General features: G+C 39.6%; 1 protein-coding gene across 1 annotated transcript; it reads right to left on the reverse strand.

Annotated features, from left to right (window-relative positions):
* Positions 1 to 14,851: 14,851 nt before the first annotated feature.
* Positions 14,852 to 19,428, reverse strand: LOC149835109 (uncharacterized). Its single transcript, XM_090010406.1, has 3 exons — positions 19,047 to 19,428; positions 17,062 to 17,176; positions 14,852 to 15,073 (listed from the first exon to the last, which is right to left on the reverse strand). Exons 1-3 carry the CDS (start codon positions 19,295 to 19,297, stop codon positions 14,957 to 14,959), a joined length of 483 nt encoding a protein of 160 aa, XP_089866532.1. The 5' UTR covers positions 19,298 to 19,428; the 3' UTR covers positions 14,852 to 14,956.
* Between the last annotated feature and the right edge of the window lie 306 nt (positions 19,429 to 19,734).

Here is a 19,734-nt window from a genome sequence, read left to right on the forward strand (position 1 = left end):
ATGTTAAATTTGTTATAGTTGCTTTGTATATGTATTTTTTATATATACTTTGTTTTTTATACACAGGTTATAGAAATTTTTTCTTGATATTTATTATATTTCAAACAAATTTTTTTTATTTTTTATTTTAAATTTTGCGAAGAATTAGCGACGGATAATATTTATCGCTAATATTCATCACCAATTTAGCGACGGATTAGGGACAAATATTTATCTGTCTCAAAAATTGAATCAATTGATGTTTTGTGACAGAATGTAATCCATCGCTAATCTGTCACTAAATTAGCGACAAATATTAGAGATGGATACGTATTCGTCGTTAAATTTTAGTGACGGGTATGTATCTGTTGCAAAAAAAAATAAGTGCTTATTTAACAATGAATTAGTGACGAATCATGACATTCGATAATCCAACGCGAATTAGCAACAAAAGTAGCGACAAATCAGTTATGTCGCTAATTAGCGACCAGGAAATTGTGATGAACGCTATCTGTCGCTAAACTATCACGAAACCATCGCTAAATAGTTTAGTGATGGATTTGCGAAAGATTCACGTCGGATAGTGTCCATCGCTAATCTGCAAAATTCTTGTGATGTCTACCCAGTCGATTAGTGTGGACCCACCTTCCCCTCCTTCTCCACCTACCGACCTCGTTTCTTCAGGATTCGTCCCTCCATCCCTAGTGTCGATTCGCACTCATCCCATAGTTACTCGCACCATGGACGACACTTGCAAACCGAAAATGTTCCTTTCCACCAAACATCATCTTTCAGTTGCTCTTCTTTTCGGGCTAACACAAGATGTTGAACCCACTTCCTTTACCATTGCCAACCAAGACCCTCGGTGGCGGGAAGCTATGTACTTAGAGTTTAATGCTCTTATTCAAAATGGTACATGCGTCTTGGTTCCTCCAACTCACCATCACATTATTAGTTGCAAATGAATTTACAAAATTAAACGGCGATCTGATGGCAGTCTTGAATGTTTTAAAGCCTGACTTGTAGTCAAAGGCTTCAGTCAATAAGGTGTGGATTACTTTGAAACATTCAGCCCAGTGGTTAAACCCACCACTATTTGCATTATTCTTGCTCTTGCAGTTGGACACAACTAGTTGATCCGACAACTTGATATACAAAATGCCTTTCTTCATGGAGTTCTTAATGAAGACGTGTACATGGCACAACCCCTAGGTTTTCAGGACCCTCGATTTTCCTGCTATGTGTGCAAGTTGTATCGTGCACTGTATGGACTGAAGCAAGCTTTGCATGCTTGGTATCATCACCTTAGTGCATTCTTTTTTACAGTGGGTTTCATTGGTTCCCAAATGAACACTTATTTATTTATTTTTTGAAATTTGTCAGTTATTATGTTCATGCTTATCTATGTGGATGACATTATTGTGACTGGTAACTCTTCATCGCACATTCGGTCTCTCATAGATGATATGGGGTATGAGTTTGCTCTCAAGGATTTGGGTCCACTATATTTTTTCTCGGCATCGAGGTTCGTTCTCTTTCTACTGGTTTGCTTCTATGCCACCGCAAGTAAATTATGAACCTACTGAGTCAGTCCAACATACTTGGGGCCAAACCCATTACTTCCCCAATGGCAACCAGTCTATCGTTGACAACCTTTAGTGGCACTGCCTTTGAAGATCCCACATTATATTGCAACATTGTGAGAGCCTTGCAATACATTATCCTAACTCGACTGAATGTGTTATTTGCCATGAATAAAGTGTGTCAGTTCATTCATCATCCGACTCTCGATCATTTGCAGACTGTCAAGCGTATTCTATGCTATCTTAAGTACATGATTTCCTATGGATTACTTATACACTGATCTACTAATTTTGAACTCTCAATTTTCACAGATGCAGATTGGGTTGGTTGCCCTGATGACAGAAAATCCACCAATGGGTATGTTATGTTCATTGGCCCTAAATTAGTTTCCTGGAGTTGCAAGAAACAACACATGGTTTCCCGCTCAAGCACTGAAGTTAAGTACCGTGCACTTTCTAATTCTCTGACTGAAGTCACATGGGTTGGATATCTTCTATGGGAACTCGGTTTCAATGGACCACCTCCTATCGTTTGGTGTGACAACATTGGTGCCACCTATCTTACCTCTCATCCGGTGTTTCATTTGCATACGAAACATATTGAAATCGATGTTCATTTTGTTCGTGACAAAGTTGCCAAGAAAGAGCTGCAAGTTCGTTATTTACATACTCATGATCAACTGGTTGATGTGTTCACTAAACCCTTATCGACTTAGAGATTCTCGTTTCTGCAGCTCAAACTCAATGTGCGTAAAGACCCATTGGGTTTGAGGGGGGCTTTTAGAGTTACGGTTTCGGAGAACTCCACAAGAGTCTGACTAAGAGGCGTGACTACTAAGAGTCCTGATGAAGAGCAGGATAAAGCAAATGAACTTCCAGAAGATCACGATAATTCAGTTGAGTGAAGAGTTCACAAGCTCAATAAAGTCCATACGGTTTTATCAAAACAAAATGATAAGGATGATCACATGTTGACTAAGTTTAAAACACTTTATCCACATGTAACGTTGGCTATTTTGAACTTTCAATGTAACACATATAAAGAGAACCTAAGGGAACTTCTATTCGTGAGTTAGAATAGAGAGAGATTATCTGTGGACGTAGGTTTATACCAAACCACTTTGTGTTTTTACAATTTGTTCGTTATCGTGTGAGTGGTGGTTTGTTTTAGGAGAGAATATGTGGAGGTCGACTATTATACTCAAATAAGAGACCGGCGACAGTAGGGATGGCAGTGGCCTGAGGGAAACAGGGTGCCGCCCCGCCTTGCCCCATTTGGACTGGGGATGGAGGTTAAAATCAAAACTCATGCGGGGATGAAGGCGAAGATGAACTTACGTTTTTCCTGCCTGCCCCATCCTCAATCCTTCTTTAAGGATGGCAGTGGATCAAAGGGCAACAAGGCCCCTCTTGGCCCCGTTTGGATTGGAGATGGAGGACGTGATCCAGGATGGAGGTTAAAATAAAAACCTGTGCAGGAATAGAGGTGAGGATGGAGGGCAGGATTTTGAGACGGGGTGGGGGTGAAGACCTTGTCCCCCGTCCCAGTTCACTGCCATCCCTAGACTGCAGTAACCTCACCTTTCCAGATTCTTCCAAAATGAATGGTGGTTTCCAATCAAAACCGGAAGGGACTAAAATTATTGAGCTGCCCCTGACTGACATCAGTAGGGTTGACTTAGACCGAAAGGAGATAAATTTACTTAAGTGCCCCCAAGGTTCATTGCCCTTCCCATCATGCACAATGTTGGAATTGGATTGGATCCAAATATAGGATCCAGTCCAGTTCAGCCGATATCCAATAAGAACAAGAGAAAACAAAGGGATTTTCAAAGGTTTTAAACCCGGCAAGAGGGTTTTGAAAGAATTAAGTAACACATGTGGAAGGGGACCAACTTACCTACAACTCATAGAACCCATGTGGATGCTGAAGAAAGGGATCCCGAAAAATGCAGGAAGGACTCCAAGAGAGAAGACTTCATGGTCGACCCCAAGTGGCACAAACCCCCCAGACCCCTATACATGAAGGTTATGTTGTGGAATAGTAGGTGCTACATAATGAAAGTGGGCTGCTTCAATGAGGACGGGAATTTGAAAGAAAGGGAATGGAAGGCATGGCACAATATCCTTAAAATAGTAGGTGTTGCAGGGAATATTATCATCGAAATAAGTAGGGATGGCAGTGGACCAAGGGGAAATGGGGCCCCGCCCCACCTTGCCCCATTTGGACCGGAGATGGAGGACATGAAATGGGGATGGAGGCGGGGATAAAAGTTAAAATCAAAACCTGTGCGGGGATGGAAGTGGGGATGGACTTACGCTTTCCCCCGCCCTGCCCCAATCCCTGCCTTGCCCTGCCGCATCGCCATTTCTTGATGGCAATGGATTGAGAGGAAACGGGGCTCTGCCTTGCTCCATTTAAACCAGTGATGGGGGACATGAAACGGGGATGTAGGTGGAGATGGAGGTTAAAATCAAAACCCGTGCGGGGATGGAGGGCAGGATTTTGAGACGGGGTGGGGTGGAGACCTTGTCCCTTGCCCCCACCCTGGTCCATTGCCATCCCTAAAAATAAGCTGGATGGATTTATTTCATAAACTTTTGAAAGGTTTGGAATGAATGAGACATAGAAGAGAACATCATTCGGGACTTTTAGATAAATTGTACAGTTTTGAAAGGATTAAATTTAGCTACAACTTTTGTAAACCTCATTTTTTGGTGAAATATATAGCTAGATTAGCAAGAGAAAGGATGACCTATACATGGAAGGATCACTCACCCCACCTCCTCCAAGATTGGCACTCACTGATACAAAGGTGAATTTTATATACTTTACTTTTACAACATAATTAATGAACTGGTACTGGTCTGCCTAACGCCAGCTTGCCTATCAAAAAAAAATTTATGTAGATTCACATAACAAAAGCTATAAGGACTCCCAAGACAAGTTATTTTAAGGCATTCAAGGTGGAAGACAATGAAAAACTTACATCGAAGGGTGGTAAAGGAGTACTCAGGGGCGTAGCTAGGGGGGGGCAGGACTGGGCTGTAGCCCAGTCCTGCCTCCCCAAACAGTTAATTTTTTTTTTTTTTAAAGCCCAGTCCTAGCCCTGCCCTGATTCCATATGAAATAGATTTTTATCCATTTTTTAGCCCAGCCCAGTCCTAGCCCAGCCCTTACTGCAGCAAATAGTTTGATTTGTCCATATGAAATAGATTTTTATTAAAAATCGTCGCCATTTTTTATTTTATCTCAAAAAAAAATTTTTTTCGGGGCCGCTGCCCCCGAACCCCCCGACTATCACACAATTAGTTTTTTTTTTCTACACCCCTGTTTGCCCCCCCCCCCCTCACATGAATCCTAGCTACGCCCCTGGGAGTACTCATGGAGTTTTACACCATACTGAAACAAAGCCACAGTCAAAGTGACAGTTGACACCCTCTAAACCACAAGGGTGATTTTGCGTCATCATAAAATATTACTTAACTTGATACAACAGCATATTAACCTGTATTTGGACGGAGGACATGAAACAGGGATGGAGGTTAAAATCAAAACCTATGTCGGAATGGAGGCAGGGATGGACTTACGCTTTTTTCCACCCCGCCCCATCCCCGAATCAGTCTCCAATCTCCACCTTGCCCCGCCCCATCCCCAATTTTAGGGATGCCAATGGACCGAGGAGAAACAAGGCCCGGCCCGGCCCGGCCCCGCCTCACTCCGTTTGGACCGGGAATGGAGGACATAAAATGGGGATGGAGGGCAAGATTTTGAGATGGGCAGGAGTGGAGACCTTGTCCCCGCCCCCGCCCCCGCCCGGGTCCACTGCCATCCCTACTTTAACCTATTCATCTTCTAATTTATTTTTTATCTTTTTCTCCACATGCCAACACGTGTAAAGCTTTACCAGCATAAACTAGCTTAATAAAGGAAAATATCCAAGTAAAAAAATGACCACCACCTGCTTATCTTAAAATAGACGACACGTTTTGAAAAGCACAATAATATCTATACAAATACAAAACAAAGAGCACCCAGTTGAAAAAATCAGCCAAAGGCATAAAAAATGCAGCCCACAAAAGTTATATTCATATTGAATTTGGTCATGTGCAATGTGCACTAACAACTAACATATAACATTGTCTTGATATCAAAATGATGAAGGCCAATGATATACACCAAGATTTTAAGACCATTTTTAGCCTAAGAGTGTGTCAGGACAGTTTAGACCTGCTATGGCAAAAGCATAGCAAGTTAGTAACCATGCAAATATATCACCTATAAAGGGGATAGGACAATTTAAAGGCAAGGAGTTAAAATTACAAGCAGTACAATACTTTTTTTTCCTTTGGCAGATGTTAAAAGTGAGACCATGTTTGATATCAAACATATGTATTGATGGTAGGTCACAAAAGCCTAAGAAATCTTAACAGGCTAGTGGGGGACCTTTTAATTCGTAGGGTTCCTTCTTAGCATCTTAAAACTAGGGTTGTGAACGGGTGGGTTCCAGAACAGTTAAATACATGTGAGAGTCGGATCCGATTGAATCCGGAACAGTCAAAAATTGTAAAACCTCTATCTTGGATCCAACCCATTTGCATCTCTACTTAAAACCCATCTAACCATGAGTAGGACCCTGATCCAACCTAAAACTGGTCACAACATAATCTTTAGGAGAAGGGATCTTTCAGGGCTCATCTATAGGATCTAGGAGTGTCAAGGGGTTGGGTTTGGTTCAGACCCAGGTGGGACCAGACCCAAATCTGATTTGAGATGATGGTGTCAGGTCCGGACTCGGGTCTAGTCAGACCGACCATAAGAGAAACCATACATGGATCTTATAAGGATTACATGGACTATATCCGAACTATACCCGGTAAAATAATATGTTTTAGCATCTTTACATTGAAAATTTGTGGATTTTAATTGGAACTTGTGTTGGGTCGGATCTGGTATGAAATTTCACAAACCATACCTGGCTCCATATATTAATCAGACCCTTCAGGTCCGACCCGGATTCTAATCAGACCTTATTTATCACCAAACCCTGACCCTATAGGGTTTGGTATGGATCCGGCCCAGGTCAAACCTGACCAATTGATGCCCTTAATAGGATCCATAATACTGGGCCTGGGTTCATTAACTGAGGTCAGATAAGTACATTGGCCCCGCCAGATCCATCGGCTGTGGATTTTGTTTTTCTTTTTGGGCCAGTCAAGGAAAGATCCAGTTCGCATTAACCAAGTGTGCAGGACACTTTAGTGCTCCAAGTGTGTGGATTGTTAATTACACCTACAACATAAATTCAGAAAGATGTGTAAAATAAAATTGTAAAAACCACCCAAAGCTAATGAAAAATAAATAAATTCAATATGGTTCCGTTTGTATCGTGTACTCAACCTGGCCCGAACCCGAATTGTCATGTATGAGCCTGTAAGGTGCCGACCTGAATAATATTCGGTTCAACCCAAAACCGACCCAAGCAATACACAGGCCGAGTTTGGGTCATGATTTTTTGCTGGGCATCAGACCCGAATCGGTTTTTTTGGCCAAAGTACTCTATCCGAGTAATTTATATATTTTTAATAAAATTAAATTTTTAAAATTATGCAGGTCCGGATTTAGAATTCTTTACAGTGAGATGTTGGTTGTGTGTGTTTCCGTTGCAGGCCAGTGGTTGGCTATCAACAAGAGGTGGGGGGCATGGGGTTGTTAGACCGGTGGGGACAAGGTACTTCCATGTTTCATTCTTGTTCAAAAGAAGTGTTGGGTTTAAGTTAATGTTTATACTTAACTTTATCAACTGAGCGTCTATACCAATGTTGTGTGTAGTACCATATGTATCGTTACTATTTAGAATATTGATATGATACTCACTCGCATCGCTAAACAAGTGTGTATTGTGGCTATATCATACGATATATGCATGTATCGTATGATATGGGGTGTATCGTACGATAAGGTAAAAAATCTTTGTTATTAGTAAAATTACAAAGCTACCCTCCAAAAAAAATTTGCTTCGGGTAGCGTTGGCTACCCTACAACCCCCGCCAACTTACTGCGAAGTTGGATCCGCAAAAATTAGAGATTTATATCAAGGTAGAAATCAAGCTCCACACTCCAACAAATATGACATCAGATGATCCGGCATGGCAACAAAGCACTGAAGTAATGAGTGAAAACCGATTGAAAATCAAGTGCAATTATTGTCATCATATTTTTGTTTATGTAATATGAAAGTATGAGTCTTGTGGCATGTTCTTAATTGTAAGATTTATACAAAGGTAGAAATCAGGCTCCACACTCCAACAAAGATGACATCAAATGATCCGGCATGACAACGAGATACTCAAGTAATGAGTAGAAACCGATTGAAAATCGAGTGCAATTATTGCCATAATATTTTTTGTTTAATTGCAAGATATTTAATATTTTGCATTGTTCTTGTAAGATAATTGATGTTTGATGATGTTTTATGTGATAAAACTGTCAATGGGTTGGTGTGTTTTGTTGAAGAAACCGAGAAATGAGTGAGGAAGGAGAACAGGGCCTTCTTTTGAAGAATCGGCAGCCTCTCTATTTTCTTAATGGTTGCACTAATTCATCATTAAGCTTAATAGGGTTACAATTCTTTTACATGGACAAAATTGCCTTGTATTAGTAATACATATTACATTAGAATATAAAACATACACGTGAATAGTTGTGGATGATATGGATCCTCTACTGGATCCATATCTGATCCATATTCTAATACCCTCCCTCAAGTTGTGCATGGGAGTGAACCATGTGCAACTTGCAACTTGTTCTTCAGATATCATAAACGGTTACTTGTGAGACATTTTGTGAACATATCAACGACTTGGTCTTCTGAAGACACATAAACCGGTTCAATTTCTTTGTCTGTTATCTTTTGTCTCATGAAATGTTGATCAATCTCAATATGCTTAGTCCAACTGTGATGAACAGGATTGAACGCAATTTGTATAGCACTTCTATTATCACACATAAGAGTCGAACTTGAGATATTTTCTCGCATCTCTGTAAGTAAATGCCCAATCCAGGTCACTTCTGCTATGGTAGCTACCATAGATCTATACTTTGCCTATGTGCTAGATCTTGCAACAACCTTCTGTTTTTTGCTACTCCATGAGACAAGATTTCTTTCAATAAAAATACAGTATCCTGAAGCAGACCTCCTCTCATCTGGGTCCCATGCCCAGTCTACATCTGTATAGGCTAATATGTCATGTTTTGGTGTCCCCCATGAAGATTGTACATATGTAAGTCCATCACCCACCGTGCCTTTTAGGTAACGAAGAATACGTTTAACGGCATCCATGTAACCAGTCTTTGGTTCATACATGAACTGAGATACTTGATTTACAGAATATACAATGTATGGTCTAGTAAAAGTAAGATATTGTAACATGCCCACTAAACTGTGATACTTGCTTGCATCAGGATATAACTCACCATCACAAATACTGAGCTTTTGATTGACAACACTGGGTGTAGGCAGATGTTTGCAATCTGTCATTCCTGCTTTAGCCAAAAGATCAAGAGTGTATTTGTGTTGAGTTAATGACATTTTTCCATCCTATCTGTTCACCTCTACACCAAGAAAATATCTCAGTTCCCCAAGATCTTTCATCTTGAACCGCATACTTAGTAAAACTTTAATTCGTTGAATATAGTCTAGAGCATTACCAGTGATCACGATATCATCAACATATATAAGTAAGAAAACCATAGTGGTTACATCCCTGTATATGAATAGAGAATGACCTAGTTGGGAACGAAAGAAACCGTGGTTCTGAATCTCTAAGGAGAAGCTTTCAAACCATGACATGGTGGCTTGTTTTAAACCATACAATGCTCTGGTTAATTTGCATACTTATTCTTTTGGGTCTTCCTCTGCATAACCTTGAGGTTGTTCCATGTAGACCTCTTCTTTTAAATCCCCATGAAGGAATGCATTTTTAACATCAAGCTCACTAAGGGTCCACCCTTGTTTAATTGACAGGCCAAGAATAATATGAATAGTTCTCATTTTCACCACTAGGCTGAATGTCTCATCATAATCTTGATCGTATTCTTGAGTAAAACCTTTGGCAACAAGACGTGTTTTGTATCGTTCAATGCTACCATCTGGTTTATATTTAATCTTATATACCCATTTTAAGCCAACAACATTTTTATCTGGGAGACGACCAACTATCTCCCATGTTTGACACTCATGAAGTGCCTCGATCTCCTCATTGATCTCCTCATTCATCGCTTCAATCAATTTTTCAGATTGAATAACTTGACAAAAACCAAGTGGTTCCTCGTGTTTTTCAATCTTGGATAGAAAGATCTGAAAATCCATAGAAAAGTTATCATAACTCACCCATTTTTCAATAGGGTGCCTTATCCTGCTTGATCTTCTTGGTGCCTCTCTGTAAATGGACAATGCCACGTGTTCTCTAGCAGGTACATTGTTTGCTCTCTGGGTCTCCTGGTATAGACATTTCATTTGTATCTCAGACATTCTGTTTCTGATACCTCATCTGAAACTGTCTCATCATGCATGTTTTCAGGAGCTAAAGTAGTATGTTCTGCAGCATGTAAAATAAGTTCATCACTGAGCCATGGATCATACCAATTAGCAGTTGCGTCAATATGTTCACGATTGTGATCTGCTTTATTCTCTAAAAAACTATTTTCATCAAAAATAACATTTCTGGAGATTCTGATTTTCTTATTGGCAGGATCATAGCACATGTAACCCTTGTGTTCATCTGCATAACCTACAAATTGGCATATAGAGGCTATCTCCTAAAATTTAGTTCTCATGGATTTATCGATATGTACATAACATGTGCATCAAAAAACTTGTAACTCGTCATAATCAGGATGTACACCAAAGAGAACATAATAGAGAGATTGATTTTCAAGAATAGGCATAAGAAGACGATTCATCACATGAGTGACAGTACGAAAAAATTATGTCCAAAGACTAATAGGCAAGTTACAATCATGCATCATACTCATTGCACTTTCCACAATATGTCTGTGTTTACGTTCAACAATTCCATTTTTCTATGGAGTATACGGGCAAGAAACTCTACGATGTATCCCATTATCTTGGAAAAAATCTAAAAATTCTTTGGAGGAATACTCACCACCTCCATCACATTGAAGAATTTAAATATTTTGGGAGAATTGAGTTTTAACGTAGGCATGAAAGTAACGAAAAAAAAAAACTCTGATTTGTGTTTCATAAAGAATATCTAGGTAAAACAAGAGAAACTGTCAATAAAGGATACATAATATTTACTTCCAGAAGAGGAAGGATTGGGGGGTGGGCCCCAAACATCAGAACATATTATCTCAAAAGGCATGGAGGCTCTTTTATTTATTTGATGAAAAGAAAGTACATGACTTTTGCAAACCTGACAACTGGGACACATTTTATCCTTCAACGAAGGTGAAACAAACTCTGAAAGAAAATCATTGGACACTAATTTTTCAATAAAGACTTGACTACAATGACCAAGACAGGAATGTCAAAGATCTGGCTTATTACATTTGGATATACTTAGAATGCTTTCAGAGGCATGATCGGACTTGGGCTTCAGGACACTGGAGGTTGGATCTTCATTTAAGATATACATGTTTCTACGTCGCTCTCTTTTAGCGAACATCTCCTTCGTTTGAAGATCCTTGACAAATACAGAAGTAGGAGTAAATTTCACAGATGAATTGATAGAGTCAACAAGCTTAGAAACAGAGACAATGTTTTTCTTTATATTTGGTGCATGGACAACATTAGATAAAGGAATGGATGAAGACTCGGACAAAGAGATGAGAACGTTGCCTACATTTAAAATAAGGTGGTGAGTCACATCTCCAGTTACAATATTAGATTTACCAAAATAGGAGGTCAAAGTAAAGAACTTAACTACATTGCCAGTGACATGAGCTGCTGCCCCAGAGTTTACATACCATATTCCATCATCATTCTATTTCAGGTTCAAGTTGGTCATAGCAGGCAAGAGAAGATCATTGGCATCATCACTGACCCAAAAGGTACTCGTAGTTCCTAATGTAGTAACATTTCTATTGTTTTGTATTCTATTACAATTTTGGGGGTTGAACCAGCAGTTGGCTTTGATGTGACCACGTTTGTTGCACTGGTAGCATGTGGGAACATTCTTTGAAAGGCTGGAAGTGAAATTTGGTATAGGTAGCAACCCACGTCCACCCTGGATTTGTGCTCTCCTGCCTCTGCCACGCCCTCCTCGTGCACGATCAACAGTCATCTCTGTGGCAAGAACATCATGCGTAGATGATTGCCCTGTTGAAGCATCAGACATGTTTTTCAAAGACATCGCGTACTGGAACAATTTAGCACGTAAATCCTCAAAATTGGGCAATGTAGGCAAGCACAATAAAGAAGTGACAAGAACATGATACTCTGATCCTAGGGCATTCAGTGTCTGCTGCACTTTTTCTTTATCTGACACTGGATATCCAACAATGGCTAATTGATTTGTGATGCTTTTGACTTGATTTAAAAATTCAATAATGGTCATTGCCCCCTTTTTTAAAAGCTTAAATTCACGCTTGAGAAATAACACCTTAGCCTCTGATATCTAAGAGTAGGTCTAAGCTAGAGTCTCTCACAATACTTTAGTTGTGCAATAATCAGGAATAGAAACTAATACTTCTTGTGACAATGTGAAAGTGATGTACGCGACGAGGGCCTGATCGCGCTTCATCCAAGCAACAAATGCAGGGTTGTGAATGATGTTTGGCAATCCTCCGTCATCTTTTGCTTCTTGTGTGATAAATTCTAGAGGCGTTGGAGTGGAGCCATCCAAGTGACCTGGAAGATCTTGACTTCGAATGAAAGGAGTAATCTGCCTTTTCCAAGTCAAATAGTTGTTTGTATTTAGTTTTTCGAAAACTAGCTGCCCCAGGAAATTGGAAGAAATACCAAAGTTGGCTGAAGTATCCATTTGCAGACCTTGAAAAAAAAGTTTTTTTTATTTGGAGTTGAAAGAGTTAAGAACAATGAACGTCACAGTCTGTTGGAGGAGAAAAACAAAAATCGGCACAGAAATCTATGGAGATGGTGGACTGATATCATAAAAGACAGCTTTATGACAGAAATCGGCACAGAAAAACAGACAATGTCACGACAAGACTTAAAGAAATAAATGAGAGGAAGACGACAGTTGATCTAGATATTATTTCATATCTGTGGAAGACGCATAGCAGATCTGAATGCAATCAGATCTGTGAGACGAATGGCGAACCTTGAGCAGGCGAAGATAGATGAGGAAGGAGGAGGCGTGACCAGACCAGATTCACGCGACCAGGAAAGGTCACGTGAAACAGGAAGAACTCGGCTTTTCGCGTGAAACAACAGGCAAAGATAGATGAGGAAGGAGGAGGCATGACCAGACCAGATTCACATGACCAGGAGAGGTCACGTGAAACAGGAAGAACTCGGCTTTTCGCGTGAAACAACAGGCAAAGATAGACGAGGAAGGAGAAGGCATGACCAGACCAGATTCACGTGACCAAGAGAGGTCACGTGAAACAGGAAGAACTCGGCTTTTCGCGTGAAACAAGAAGAGAGAAATGAAAGGACAAAACTAACGAAACGTGACCTGATGACGAGGAGGAGAACTCGGCTTTTCACGTCCCTGATGAAGATCCTTTTACGCCCAGAAATGCCGCTGCTTTGATACCATGATAAAACTGTCAATGGGTTGGCATGTTTTGTTGAAGAAACCGAGAAAGGAGTGAGGAGGGAGAACAGAGCCTTCTTTTGGGGAATCGGCCGCCTCTCTATTTTCTTAATGGCTGCACTAATTCATCATTAAGCTTAATAGGGTTACAATTCTTTTACATGGACAAAACCGCCCTTATTAGTAATACATATTACATTAGAATATAAAACATACACGTGAATAGTTGTGGATGATATGGATCCTCTATTGGATCCATATCCGATCCATATTCTAATATTATGCAGCTCATAGAGACATAAATACTTCATATGTGATTTTCTAGTTGTATTTTGTGATGTGTTATTATTTTTTTAGAATTTTTGTTAATTTTTTCTGATTTTTTCAAATTTATGATTTTTTATTATACGATATGATACAATACGATACGTATCTTATTTTGGGCCCAACTGATATGGGTTATGATACGGGTTACGATATGATACATACAACCTTGGTCTATACTTAATTTTATCAACTTATGAGAAGTATTTAGCTTAACTTAGTGTCTTATTTCTATGTAGGTCTACATATAGCAATTATGAATTATCTCTAATTATCACTCAAGGATGGAAAACTAAATTGATTTTTCTCAAACTTGTATTGTTTTGTTGTTTATTTTGATGCTAGGTTTGTTTGTGTAATTCCTTCCTTGCTTTTTATGCTCTTTTTGTTTGTTCTTGCATGTCATTTATGTTGAAATGTTCAGTTACTTGCTTATTTTTTGTTTTATTTTTGTATTTACTTGTTTTTCTTGTTTAACAACATTAGTGGTTTTGATACTTACGCTTCAATGCCTCGATACTCATGCTTCAATTCCTGGAGACCGTAACGCTTCACCTCGCCTCAACACTTCTAACAACCTTGGTTATGCAACAACATAATGTACACTATCAAAGGGTTACCATTCCTTTCATCTATGCAACATGGGCATGAATACAATACGTGGATACAAAACATTGGATCACTACTTTATGAAAACTAGGATGCATGGCATGTTAATATGCCCACTTCTTTATATTACATATGTTATGTAATACACAATAAGACAACGGTCAAAAAATATAGGAGTCGGACTAAAATTCCGAAAACATAAATATAATATCCAAAGTCAAAAACTTAAGAGAACAAGAGACACAAACAAAGTTTCACAAATCCTGAAAAGAAAAATAAGATCAACAAGGTCCAGAGTCATGATAATAAGAAAAGGATGAATAAAGTCATGGACATGGTAATAAATGTGTCTAGCAGCATTTGTATTGGGCCTTTTTGTGTCACCACACGCGTTAGTGACATGACCCTTCATGGTAAACTGGTGTCAGCATGCAAGTGCACACACAGATGAAAAATATATGACATGGAATTTGTCAAGAGTCAGTTAAAGTAAACAAGGACATTGGACAACAATGTCCTCCCACAAACAGAACTGTTCCACATCAGATCAATGGACAGGTGTGTACCAGATTTGCCACACAGACGCAACCTTTCACCACCAGTGACAGGTAATGTTAGTGAGATTGGGAAATGATTTGACAACACTGCCCTCATTTTTCTTTCTTAATTTCCGTTTTTCATTGGCCTGTTGACTAATAAACATTTTTTGACAATTATTAAAATGGAAGTTTGTGTATAGGGATTTGGTGTGGATGGCAGACCAAATCTGCAGCAAACAGTTCACAGCAGTGTTGTGAAAAGCGTTGAGGCGTAGCGAGGCGCTCCACCAAAATCTGAGGCGAGGCGGAAAGCGTAAGCCTCAAAAAAATTGAAAACTTAATAAAAACTACAAAAAATATCTAAAATTATAAATAAATAAATAATGCTTTATTGATGAAGCAACAACCAACAAGAAATAAAAAATCTCAAATAAATATTGACAGAATATGAGATTAACATGTAAAAGTAGCATTAATGCAACAAGTTGATCTACATAAGTATCTAAGAAATAAAATATGAGCATTCATTCAATATAAAATTAACAATGAAATGCATATTAGCATTAATAACATCATGTCATAATTAGAAAATGCATGTTAGCATTAACAACCAAACGTTAATATATTTGTCCAAAACTCTTCAAAATGATAGTAAAGCACAGATATATGCTAACATATAAGAATATTCAATAAAAAAACTTAATATCAAACAATTAAAAAATTGGGTAACTTTATTATTCAAATGTAGTGTGTTAACTTTTTGCCACTAGCATTCACTAAAAGTAGCTTGTCAACATAAGGGCCAGAATTCATCTATTAATATGAAATAATAGATAAAGGTTGATTCAAGCTGCAAAGAGCTTCTTGTTCACTTTTTTCTAATGAAATCTCGTTGAATCTATAAACTCTCACATAGGTACAGCTATGGGTATGGATGCATGTGTGGGCACATAGGGTACAACATCAGAATTTACAAAAGTATGGGGTATAGGGGTACAACACAGCTATGTGTGTGTATGTGGGCATGTGTGCATTTTTTTGTTTGAGAAAAAATATGTATACATGCATGTGTGTTTGTGTGCATCAAGCACCATACAATAATGAATAAAAACAACCCTTTATGCACCTTAAAATGGAACAAAATAGGTAATGGATTGGGTTTGATTGGTCAAATCCAAAACTGGTCTGACTCATGCCCATTGAAGTACCAGTACCTGATGAGTTGTGGAGCCTGATTCAGAGTTTTTTCCCTTGCAGTAAGAGGGGTCCGGGGGTTCCCCCCGACGGGGGTCCAAGGGGGGCTGCCCCTAGCGGGGGGTCGTAGGGGGGCAGCGCTCCCCGGAAGAATTTTTTTTTGGGCTTAAGTTTGAGACCCGGTTTCTTATGGATCAGACCCGACTTGTTCAGGTTTAGGGTTGCCGCCCTTGCCTTGTATAAATTTACCTTTTTTCTTCTTCTTTTTAGGCTGACAGAGGCGAGAGGTGGGAGAGACCTAGACGAGCAAGTGCGTGAGAGACGAGCGAATGCGTGAGAGACGAGCAATTGAGTGAGTGAGAGATAAGTAGAGATGTGGGAGATGAGCGAGAGGTGGGAGAGAGTGAGTGAGAGACGAGGTTGACAGAATGAGGGGCCCCGACCCTAATTAGGGTTGGGGGGCCTAATATTTAACCATAATTTTTTGGTCAAATGGGGGTTTTGACCCCCATTCGACTAAAAAATTGAGGCGTGTACGCCTCACCTTGAGGTGTGCATCGCCTCGAGGCGTACACCTCAAAACATATGAGGCGTACTCCGCAGGGCATTTGTGCTTTTATGCTGCGCCTCAAGGCACAAAGGCCCTCGCCTTGAGGCGAGGTGCTTTTTGCGCCCTGAGGCGTGTTTTTAATAACACTGGTTCACAGTCTCAAAGACATTCTAAAATTTACGAAGATACATAACTTTGCATCACCTAATGAGTAAAAGCAGTGCAAGTTTGCACAGTGTGGAGGAGGCAGGCTACTGCCATTAATCTAAAGTCAACATGTCATAATTTCAGAGACATTATGTGACAGAGCTTCTCATCAACCAAAAGAAGAAAAGTTATCTTCAAATAAAAAACAACAAATTTACACCAAAGCTCTCTGCATCCAACATCAGCCAAATAATTCCAATAGAAGATTACAACAAAAAATTTTAAAACATTGATGTCCAACGCAAGTAGTCCTACACTTGACAGAGATGCTAGAACAGGAAAAACAGTAAAATCATTTCCAATAAGAACAAGGACCAAACAAAGTACAAACCTGCACAATGCGACTAACATCAAGCTCAAATCCATCATTCGAGACCGATGTATCAAAAAGGCGGGCACATTGATACAATCTTTGACTTTCATCACAATACTCCAATATCCGCTCCCTACAATTTGTGCTCTAGGTAAGCAAAATGAACTAAATGCGTAGCAGCATAACAAAACATAGCAACCGTCATATCCCTTAGGAAAGCAAATGAAGCAAGAAAATTGGTAAATGTTAATTCAATTAAACATTCTTAAAGTCCAATACTTAAAAGATTTTGAATTCCCCAGCTACATCATTCTCTCCAGCTCACATACTGAAACACGAGATATCCAACCAAAATCCTGGGCCCTTAGTGAGATCTAGAGCATCCTAAAGTCGGGTAATTGAGACTTCCCAACATAACTACCTACAATTTGGAAAACACAACACCCACAATAGTCGTTACTTCTTTCTATTATCTAACCAGAAGTCTAGTATATCTCTTGGATACTCATATGTCATCACAGTAAAGAGAACGCATCACATGAGAAATTTGACAGTCCTTTGTAGAAGCAAAGAACATTAACATCACCGGACCGTCTCTACTAGAGTTATTGCCACTCATCCACTTTATTCAATTCCTGCACGTGTCTGCGAGCATGCTGATGTTCTGCATTTGTAAAACCCAATCTACAGACTAATATCTGAGCTGCAGGCTTTCACCATTTTATCAATGATACAGGTTGTGTCCAATCAACCTTTTTATCATTTTATGTTTCCAAGTGATTTGACGTGAAACAACTTAAAGGGAGCATTTTTTAATCACATTTCTGATCTACTAGTGGTTTCCAATGCCTTGTCATTCCTAAACTTTTTTACTCGATGGCCTTAAATCCTGAGCAACTAGTGGTTTTAGTCCTGAAATATTTTGTTCTGAAATATTTTGTTTAATGCTTTTTCTTTTAAAGTTTCTGTCATTTTGAATGCCTTCTTGAACTCTGGATTTTTCAAGCTGCTCAATGGCTTCTCCACATAGTTCTTCTAGATTACAAGCAGTACTCAAGTTCTGCTGCTTTATCTAATAAATCATTTAATGAAGGTAGTTTCTCTACCCATTTCTACAGCTTCCACAATCTCTTCCTAATCAAACATGAATCTTCTGATTTATTTGGCTCTTACTTACCCGCATATCTTTCTTAATGAGCCTACCCTCTTCTCTCTATTCTTAAACTTACAGAAGAAAACCAGGATACCTGGAGGGCTCTTCTAACGAGACCAAAAACTTGTAACTATCATAAAGTCAAACCATTTGATTCTTGTATCCCAAATCAGAACCACCTTTCTTTGGGATCTAATCCACTTGCTCATAAGAGCATTCATTATAGCTGATCTAATATTAAATCAATTGTTAATAAAGAGTATCAAAACAAAGTGTAAAGAAATTAATAATGAAGCTTGGATGGTATATCAATGGTCAGAACTTGGTAGAAGGTGTCATTGGAACAATTGTTTTCACCTATCCGGGTATATTTTAAAACGCACACCCCTTCCCCGGCTAATGCTGCTCACAATTCTCACCAACCGCCCGCTTATACAATGATTAACAAAACAAACCCCTTGTTCCCATTATCAGAACTCCTCAATCGCCCATCAAATCATCCCCTAACAGAAGCAGCACAACAAGCAACACCATGAACTAGATAAAGCAACTGCTTTCCCTCCGATCATAAACAGAAAACCCCTAAATTTCATACTCACAGCGGCTCAAAATTAAGAATCAGAGAAAAATCAAAAAATAAAATAAAATAAATTTTCCACTGGAATGTAAGATTTCAATCGCAATTCGGTTCCACAACAGATTCAGCAGCGACCCTCTAGATCAAAAAAAAAAAAGAATGAAAGAAACCCCGATTCTCCAACAAAGATGGACGTCTATCACAATGAATAGCCGGATCGCGACGTGAAAGAAAAAGAGAAGGGTTAGGGGTTTGGGAGGGGGCAAAACGTACTCGATCTTGAGGAGGAGGTTCTGGGAATCGGGATGGAGCTCCAACCACTTGGTCTGGTAAGTGGCGGACGCATTCTCCGTGGTGAAGAGGTACGGTGTCTGCTGCTGTTGCTGTTGCTGTTGCTGTTGCTGTTGCTGCTGTTGCTGATTCTGAAGAAACAACTGTAGCTGCTGCTGCTGGAAGGGGCTGGGTGATGGGAAGAGTGGATGTTGGGATTGCTGAGGGGAAGGGCTGAAGAGGGGAAACGCCATTTATCTCTCTCTCTCTCTCTCTGTGAAAGATCGGAGGAAGGAGGGATTCAAATTTGAAGAGGGCTCCCTCCCTCCACCCTGTAAACCTCTCACATAAACCCTAAAGCTCTGTGTATGATCGTAGCGTATGATGTACGAAGGAGAAGCCGGTGTATTATTGGGTCGAATGGTTATGGTCTAGGTAAATACTGATCCGAGACAGAGTCCACGGACGCTATCCGTCTTTCATGACTCGAGGACAGCGTAAGGTGCGACTGTCGTCGACGCCTTGGATCTGCTCCTACTCCACCAAAGTGCTTCTGGAGTACTATGGTTGCCGGAAAGGAAAACGGAAACTCATTGGAAACGGAAACAGAAAATGAGGTTTTCCAAGTGCATGTGAAACAAAAAACGGGAAACGAATTGGGAAACCATTGGAAAATGAATGAGAAGTATTT

The sequence above is a fragment of the Nuphar pumila genome, chromosome 6 (assembly GCF_984573655.1).
Source record: "Nuphar pumila chromosome 6, dmNupPumi1.hap1.1, whole genome shotgun sequence".
In the NCBI taxonomy this organism is placed as follows: Eukaryota; Viridiplantae; Streptophyta; class Magnoliopsida; order Nymphaeales; family Nymphaeaceae; genus Nuphar; species Nuphar pumila.

What these genes read in the sequence shown, in the direction of transcription:
- LOC149835109 (XM_090010406.1), bottom strand. Translation starts at nt 19,297, where the DNA reads ATGGCGTTTCCCCTCTTCAGCCCTTCCCCTCAGCAATCCCAACATCCA. An exon ending in AACCTCCTCCTCAAGATCGA is followed by an intron (nt 17,177 to 19,046) that starts GTACGTTTTGCC and finishes CACAAATTGTAG; the next exon opens with GGAGCGGATATTGGAGTATT. An exon ending in ATGTTAGTCGCATTGTGCAG is followed by an intron (nt 15,074 to 17,061) that starts GTTTGTACTTTG and finishes GCCTCGCCTCAG; the next exon opens with ATTTTGGTGGAGCGCCTCGC.